At 36.2% G+C, this 9,094-nt stretch overlaps 1 protein-coding gene across 1 annotated transcript; it reads left to right on the forward strand.

The window, feature by feature from the left end:
* The first annotated feature begins 920 nt into the window (after window positions 1-920).
* LOC117250207 (high-affinity choline transporter 1-like) lies at window positions 921-4,365 on the forward strand. The gene is made up of 8 exons (XM_033616301.2): window positions 921-1,402; window positions 1,551-1,664; window positions 1,749-1,904; window positions 2,639-2,787; window positions 2,879-3,022; window positions 3,148-3,301; window positions 3,382-3,596; window positions 3,684-4,365. Exons 1-8 carry the CDS (start codon window positions 1,219-1,221, stop codon window positions 4,212-4,214), a joined length of 1,647 nt encoding a protein of 548 aa, XP_033472192.2. The 5' UTR covers window positions 921-1,218; the 3' UTR covers window positions 4,215-4,365.
* The last annotated feature ends 4,729 nt before the right edge of the window (window positions 4,366-9,094 follow it).

Below are 9,094 nucleotides of genomic sequence, written 5' to 3' on the forward strand. Positions count from 1 at the left end.
GGAGAGACAGGGGGTGATAGCTTGAGGGGGAGGTGGGGTCTTTGTCTGGTTTTAGTAAGAAAGTGATTGTAGCACTATTCATGTCTGTGGTAAGTTTGGATTGTTGTTTAATTTTGGTTGTTAATCTATTAAATATATGGGCTAAAATATTCCAAAAGTGTTTATAGAACTCAGCAGGGAAGCTTTCAGGTCCTGGTGATTTATTGTTGGGCATGAGTTTGAGTGCTTGGTGGAGTTCTGTAATTGTAAATGGTTGATCCAGAGTATTAGCTTGGTCTTCTGTGAGCTGAGGCAGATGAATATTGCATAGGAAGGTGTCTATGTCTTTTTGGTTTGGTTTGTGTGTTGATGAGTATAAACTGGTGTAAATACTTCTTATTTATTTCCTCAGGTGTATGTACAAGCTTCCCTGCTGAGTTCATAATCGTTGTAATTGTTGTTTTTTCTTTGTTTCGTTTGATTTGGTTGGCCAGGTATTTTCCAGATTTATTACTGTATGCAAAGTTTTCATGTCTGAGTCTTTCTTGGAGGGATTTTTGGTTTTTTGTTCAAGTGTTTATTCAGTTGTAGTCTGTATTTCCGTAGATTTTGTATTTATACTGTGGAATTTATTGCGTTGATGTTCTAGTTCATTAGTCTTTTGTTCTAAGTATGTTTCCTGTTGGCTGTCTCTTTTTCTTGTGTGTGGCGTATGATATGATTTTACCTCTTAACACTGCTTTCCCTGTTTCCCAAAGTAGTGATGGTGCTATTTCAAGTCAGTCATTTATTTTTAGGAAGGATGCCCACTCTCTTTTGTTAAAATTGTAAAATTCAGGGTCCTCAAGTAAGTTGCCTGCCTTGACATTGTACCTGAAGTTTTTGTTTGAAGTGTTCGAATTTTGCCACAATGGGAAGGGGGTGTTTGTTTGCGGGGTTTTTGTTCAGTGTTCCATTTATGCCTTTTGGTTGGACATTTCACCTAAAATAACCTTCTTGTTCTTACCTTATCAAGGTCATAAAAAAGCATTCAACTTCACTGGAGTAAAACAAATGCAAAATTTTGATTTCCATATGTTCTGGTCTGTCCCCTTGCATCAATTTCCATATTCTCATTATTTCCATAACTGTTAATTTGCCCACAAGCCAAACTATCTGCATTTGATGCAAAAAGCTAAAAGGCTGGGGCTCACTCAGGCTGAGTAATTAGTTCACCTGAGAGAGTGTTCATGATCCACGATGGCTCTCAATATACCAGGGATGATAATGATGGTAGCTTTCTATGTGCTGGTATTGGGAACCGGCATCTGGGCGTCCATGAAATCTAAAATCATGGAGAAAAGCACACTCAGTAGTCATGTAGAAGTTTCCTTTTTGGCTAACCGCAGGGTCAGCTTGCTACTGGGAGTATTTACAATGACAGGTGAGTTGAGGTAAACTACACTGATTGTACTATGTACTACTTTCTTCACAACAATCCATGATACTTTGATATTTTAGGTCTGTTTCCTTTGAAGAGCATTTACAACATTAGTTATTGCTTCTTTGTGTATGTTTATCTCCTGCCACAGCTACTTGGGTTGGAGGTGCCTTTATCATCGGTGTTGCAGAGTCTGTGTATGATCCTACCAAAGGTCTAATCTGGGCTCTTGTTCCTCTGCAGGTCTCTCTTTCCTTTATTATTGGTAAGACTCTCAGTATTTTTTTACAAGAAAAATTTAATATCCAAACTTTTTCCTCAAGTTGTCTTTTTTTATTTTTATTAAAAGGTGGATTGTTCTTTGCAAAGCCAATGAGGGAGAACAATTACATAAGTATGATGGATCCCTTTCAGAGGAAGTATGGAAAACCACTGACTGCGGTTCTCGCCATTGTTCCAGTCATAGCTGAAATCATCTGGGTTCCTGGATTACTGATTTCTTTGGGTAAAATTATGCAAAAACACTGAAATACACAATTTCAGTGGTGTTCTCAGTGTTCTTTTCAAGGATATATATAAATTTGTAACATATTTAGTAACAAGCCAAAGGATCAATACCAAATAAATAAAAGAAAACAGTGAAATAGAGTAAGAATTCTTACATTTTGCGACAAACCTTGACATTAGTGGCAGAAACTGAAAAATAAGATATGTATGACAAGGACACAAAACAATATGTGTGAATGGACAACAAACTCATAATGTGTATAAAATTGAATTTTTTATGAAGTGTATCACTCATGATAACTTATTGACAACAGGGGATAAAGATAAACCTAAACATTATATTATAACAAGTCTGTTTCCATTTTTATTTATTTGGCATTGAACCTCTTTTTTTCTTTTTACTAAATATGTTATTTATTTAATTCTTAATGAATGTTTAATTTTTTATTTATTTTTTATTTTAATTTTATTTTATTTCATTATTTATTTTGTGCACATGCAATTCAGTGATAACCCTGTAGTTGTGATGTTGACTGGTCTTGAAATAAAGAGTCCTCTTTGTCTGAGACCAAGACAAGACTAAGTAAAAATGCAGCTGAGTCCAAGATGAGACCGAAACCCTAAAAAAGTGGTCTCAATACCAAGACTGATTTTAAGTACTACAACATCGATTTCACTGCCTGAGTTATACATCCAGTGTATCCTTCATATTTGTTCATGCGTTTGTTACAGCGGCGACCATGACTGTCATCTTGGATCTGCCCTTTAGTGTTTGCGTCTGGATCTCTGCTGCAGTGGCGATCATCTACACCGTTCTTGGAGGTCTCTACTCAGTTGCATACACTGATGCCATCCAGCTGTTACTTGTGCTTTTTAGCTTGGTGAGTTTTACACAATGAAAACAGATTTCTCATGCAATGAATGGGCTGTTTGGAAATTTTCTAAAATAAGAACAAGCTCATCTTCTCACAGTGGCTGTGTGTCCCCTTCGCTATGACAAGTGACGTTTATACTGACATCACTAAAACAGCATTGAACCACACATATCAGGCCGCCTGGCTTGGCCACCTTGAGTCTCATGACGTCGGTAGATGGATTGATGATTTCCTATTGATGGTAAGATGAATAACAGTATATTGGATTGTGCTTCTGAACCATATTAGTTTGTGGTGAAAAAAGTGCATCATCCTCTTATTTTAAAGAACCTTTTTTTGATTTGTTTATAATCTTCGTTTGTCCAGACTGTGGGCAATATGGCCATTCAGGATTTCCATCAAAGGATTCTCTCCTCCAGCTCCACGTCCACAGCCAGAATCATCTGTTTCATAGCAGCAGGTGGAGTCATCATTGCAGGACTTCCATCAGTGTTGATCGCTGCTGTTGCAGCTTCAACTGGTAAATTTATGAGTTTATGGTATCTTTAACTTTCCATATTGGTAAATGCAGCCATAACTCTTGTTTGTTTCTGTTTCAAGACTGGAACTCCACCACATATGGTTCTCCCTCTCCATATGAGCGAGGGGAGGCAGCCATGGTATTGCCCATCATCCTTCAGCATTTGACCCCAAGCTACATTTCTGCTTTTGGCATTGGAGCTGTTGCTGCTGCAGTGATGTCATCCACTGACTCTTTTCTCTTATCTGCAACCACCATCTTCACCACCAGCATCTACCAGACCATCAGGAGTCAGGTAGCAGGAACAGGAGGGTGGAAGTAGCAATTTTTAACGTAACACTTGAGTTGTAAATATCTGCTTATGTATTATTTTTCTCTGCAGGCATCAGATAAAGAGCTGCAGTGGGTGATTTGTCTCTCCATAGTGGTTGCAGGACTTGTTGGAACATCCCTCACCTACCTGGACGGCGGCATCTTAGTGTTCTGGATCCTAGGCTCAGACTTGACCTACACGATTATATTCCCCCAACTGATCTGCGTCCTCTTCACGGAGGTATCCAACGGTTACGGGGCGATCGCAGGCTACCTTGTTGCAGTGGTAATGAGACTGTTGTGTGGAGAGCCATTGTTAGGCCTTCCGGTGTTCCTGCAGTTCCCGGGTTGCACTTTAGAGGATGGTGTTTACATTCAGCGCTCTCCTGTCAAGACCATTTGCATGCTGTGTGCGCTGGTCTCCATTCTCATGTTTTCATATGTGGCCTCACTCCTGTTTAACAAGGGGATCCTTCCTGGGAGGTGGGATGTGTTCAAGGTGAAGTCCCAGGGAGCACCAGCAGGTGGTGCCAAAGAGGTTGACTTTGAAAATGAAGAGGACACAGTGGCCTCTGCACCGATGCTCGATACAGGATGCTAGATTTTGCAGGCCTTTTTAAAAAAAAAAGTTTTTGTGTGTTTCTGATAAGATTGCTAGTTTAGGGTGATGGCAAAGGATTTATTGCAATGACTGTTTTACTGATTGAAAAATTTATGTAAATCTCATAATTAAAAAGCTCCCCTCTTCCAAACTTCCTCAAATCTGTCATTTAAATCTAACAATTACAAAATGATGCTCTTAACATTGGAAACTGAAGACTGGCTGCAGGTATTATGCACATTTTCACTTTCGAAAAAACTCCCATTGTAAGTGTCTTATTTCATATGGAGAATTTAATGTTCTATCTTATGACTCCTAAATGTCTCCATTAATTTTTGACAATGCTTTGATAATGGTTGCATAACTGTCACTGTATGCTGGTTGTTTTCTTTGTTCTCAAGTCTCTCTCAAAAGACAGAGTACCAGGGCCACATTAAGCACAGAAAAATCTGAGATTTCAAGAATGAATTCACAATGTTAAAAAAAATAAGGTCATACTAATATTATGTAAATTAAGTTGTAATTAAGAGAATCGAGTTAAACTCTTTCAAGAGAAAAAGTTTCAGGAAAGGTTTCTCAGCCCATATCTAAATATGCTTAATGACTCCCCCCCTACACTGGAAGGGGCAACAATCAATGTTTTCCACAAACCATCCAAAGATGAAAACTTATGTGGATCATATAGACCGCTATCATTGCTTAATGTTGATTTCAAATTGTACTCTAAAATGTTGTCACTCAGATTGGAATCAGTCATAAACTCACTGATCCATAAGGACCAGACAGGTTTTATCCAACATAGACAAGGAGCAGATAACATCCGCAAATTATTTCATATAATAGAGAGATCCAAAAGTGTAACGGATCCCAGATTTGTAATGGTGATGGATGCAGAAAAAGCATATGACACATATTGAATGGGACTTTTTATTTAGGACTATGCAGCACATGAATTTAGGTGAAACATTTGTAAATTATATAAAATTAATATACAGAAACCCCAAAGCGCAATTTCTTACAAACGGAATTGTATCAAAACCCTTCTCCCTAGGAAGAGGCACCAGGCAAGGGTGTCCCTTATCACCATTATTATTTGCCCTTGCAATAGAGCCTCTGGCAGCAGAACTAACACAAAAATTAATGTAATAAAACTTGGTACAGAAGAGGTGAAAACTTCACTATACACGCATGATTTATTGCTGTATATTACAAAACCAGACCAGTTGTTACCAGAATTATTTACAGTATTACAGGAATACAGCAAATTAGTGGGTTACAAACTTAACTATGAAAAAACAGAAGTAATGCCTCTAAATGACCACACACAGGTTAACGCTCGCCAACTGCTGTCTCAATTCAAATGGCAACCAAAAGTACTAAAATATTTAGGGATATTTATTACAAACGATTTGAGCGAAGTCTACCAAGCAAACTATCTGCCATTACTGGAGAAGGTTAAACATGATTTGCAGAAATGGATAGCTTTATCCATATCATTAATCGGAAGGGTTAACATCATTAAAATGAATGTGTTGCCAAAATTCATGTATTTGTTCCAATCAATCCCAATAAAATGTCCTTTCAAAATGTTCACAGAAATAAATAAAATTATGTCTAAGTTCTTATGGGCTGAAGAAAACATCAGAGTGAAGACCACAACATTACAAGCCCCATTACATGAAGGAGGTTTAAACTTACCTAATTTTAAAATATATTATATGGCATCACAATTATGGGCCGTATGGTTTTGGCTTAAGAGAGATACTATAAATCCAACTTGGTTAACCATAGAACAGCAGATGGTTGACCCTATCCCTTTGGGTACAATCCCGTTCATAGGCTCATTAAATAACCTGCACAAGCTTACTAAAAACCAGATTGTGTGCCATTTGAATGTTGGCAGGAAAGCCACAAATTATTGGGACTACGGAATATTTTATTGAAACATACTCCATTATGGAATAATCCATTAGTCCCAGACAATATTATAGATGGTATCACTCTTAGGTGGAAAGAAAAGGGAGTCAAAGAGCTAGGTGATCTCTGTGATAATGATATATTTGCCGATTTTTTTGAAAGATCGATATCAACTTCCAGGGACACACTTTTTTAAATTTCTGCAAATAAGGAGTTGGGTCAAATCAAACATCATAATGGACTTTCCCAGTATTTCAGGTACTCCAATAGAAGAAACTATGTTGAAAGCAAAGATACAAAAGGGATTAATATCAAGATTGTATAATACTATAAAGAATGTAATGAACCATAATTCAGCACGGCATAAATACAAGTGGGAAAAAGATGTGGGACACGAATACATGCTGAAGGAATGGGAAGATCTATTGGAGAAGTCACAAAAAAGTTTGGTTAACACCAAACATAGACTTATGCAGTTTAACATATCTCACGGTGTGTATTATACTCCCCACAGGCTACAGCAGTTTAGCCCTAATACACCATCTGAATGCCCAAGATGTAATGCAGATAATGGTGATATGATGCACATGTTTTGGAGGTGCACACACACTTGGAAGGATTTTGGAATAAAGTTTATAAATATACATCCGAAATATTACAGAAAAGAATTATCCTGGACCCCAGAATATCAATTTTGGGTGATGTAGAAATGTGTAAAGAAGTTAATAATGATGAAAAAAAAATATATTATTAATAATGACAGCAGCAAAAAAAATGCATATTAGTTAATTGGAAATCCAAATACGCACCTCCATTAACACAATGGTGGAGAGAACAACTCTCATACTGCACTCCAGAAAAAATTATGTATAATGTTAAATGTCAATCAATTAAATTTGACAAGATATAGGGCAAATTTGTTAATAATATAAAAAGATAGAAGGGCAGATATTGCTTTAGATTAATTTATGGATATTTCTTGTGTGTATGCAGGTTATGAAAGAATAAATTTTTGTATTTGAATTAAGATTATAATGAAATGATGTTGGACAGAGAGAATGCTGAATATGTACATATGATGGGTGGGGAAGGTAAATGAGTAAAATGAGTAAATGTTTTTTAGCTTGTTTTTTTTTTGTAAATGATGATGATTGTATTGACACATGCAAAAAAGAAAAACCCAATAAAATGCAATTTTTTTTAAAAAAAGTAAAATCAAACAAAAAAGGAGATGACCTGGAAAAAGTGCTTGAAAGTTAAAAGTCTGTAACATCATTTTAAAATGTAATAATAAGTATTATTATATAGTTATTCCCTACCTGTTCTTTTTTCCCTAGTTATTTTCTAAAGCTATTGATTTTTTGCAATTATTATTTCCCCCAAGAAATTGCACCAATTTGCTTCAGTTCAAGGTTAAAATACTTTCGAAAGGTGTCTGAAAGCAGCACATGAAAAATGATGTTGCTCCAGGTTTCAAAGGGTTAAATAAAAAAAAAGAGGACTCTCAAAAATAAGAACTGGTAGGCCTAGTGCTTTACCTTAAAGAAAAAAGAAAAAAAAAGAAACTATGGAACAAAGTGGCAACAAAGGTGGTTATTTTTTTTTAACAAGACATCACAGCTCTTGTTTTTGGGAAGATAGTGGCACAGTATTTCAAGCCAAAACATTATCTTTTCCTATCCATAACCATAGTTTTTTTTTCTAAAAAACTTCTAAAACCACTAAAAAGGACTCTCGTTTTTCAAATTAATGTTTAAACATGTTTATTTTAAATGCACATGCAGAAATGCCAGCTTCATGGTTTCTGTAACGTTTATTTGTTCACTTTTACTGAGTAGGGTACTGAGCCCCTATAGACTTCAATTGTATTTGCTAAGCTAAGCCGCAATGCTAACCGCTGAGACCCAGCCACTGGACATACAGACACAATAAAGATATCGATCATGTTGTCTCACTATGAAAATGATAGAGAAAGAGCATAACTCCCAAATCGTCAGAGTATTCTTTTAACTTTACCTCAAAGTTTCAACCTATAAGCTTCATAATAGTGTGTAAACGTTCAGGTTCCATAAACGTACAATGCCAATATTAATCCTGGACATTGGGTTGAAACACAACAGTCATTAATTATAATAAAGTCATAGTATCATTGTAAATTGTTAATGTTTTTTGCTGTTTTGTATGCATTTTGTTGTTTAGTTGTAGAGTTTAAAGATCCAATTGTAGAGGCGGGCATTGCCTTACCTTTGGTTAGAAATGCTGAGTAGTTCATGCGATGTATTTGTGTGTGCTTATAAAATAAACAAAACATAAAAGATAGTTTGGGATAGCCAGTTATTATCAGTATTATTCTGAATCTTTTGTTATTATAGAAAGTTATATCACAACACAAATATAAAGTGGTTAAATATGAAAGACAATTCAGCTTTTTTAATGATGTCATTTTCTCAGAGCTGATATACATCTGTCACATTTCACCAATAGGGAACTCTATCTCCCAAAGGATTAAATGATGAGATACCATGCCATGCTGTGCTATAATGAATTTGGGGATCTCAAAAGACCAGTTTATGATACAGGGCATAAGAGTATACAATGTTGAACATTTTGAATGATTTATGAAAACTGCAATGCCATAGTGTTCATTCATAAGATCAACATTTTTTTTTTTTGTAAATAATCTTGTAAATAGCCTTTACTGTGTAAGGGGCCAGAGGTTTGGCTTTTTCCCCCTGTTTTTCTTGTTCCCTTGTTCTTTGGTTTGTGGGATATGTGGCATGTGGTGCACAGGCTGTTGTCAATTATTTAAGAACACACCTACAGCTGATTAATTCCCCCACACCTGTGTACACCTGTGAAATGGGTGGGGCAGTTTCTATTTAAACTCAGTGTTGGAAATAATGGTGTTGAACACTCTTGACAAAGGTCCAGGATGACCGAAACTAGTGTTACTCATGAGTTGT

This window comes from Epinephelus lanceolatus, chromosome 24, assembly GCF_041903045.1.
Source record: "Epinephelus lanceolatus isolate andai-2023 chromosome 24, ASM4190304v1, whole genome shotgun sequence".
NCBI lineage: Eukaryota > Metazoa > Chordata > Actinopteri > Perciformes > Serranidae > Epinephelus > Epinephelus lanceolatus.

Bases quoted from the DNA above. Each gene is read 5' to 3' on its own strand.
- LOC117250207 (XM_033616301.2), top strand. From the start codon at position 1,219: ATGGCTCTCAATATACCAGGGATGATAATGATGGTAGCTTTCTATGTG. The intron at 2,788-2,878 runs GTGAGTTTTACA...ATCTTCTCACAG, and splicing joins TACTTGTGCTTTTTAGCTTG to TGGCTGTGTGTCCCCTTCGC. The intron at 3,597-3,683 runs GTAGCAGGAACA...TTTTCTCTGCAG, and splicing joins ACCAGACCATCAGGAGTCAG to GCATCAGATAAAGAGCTGCA.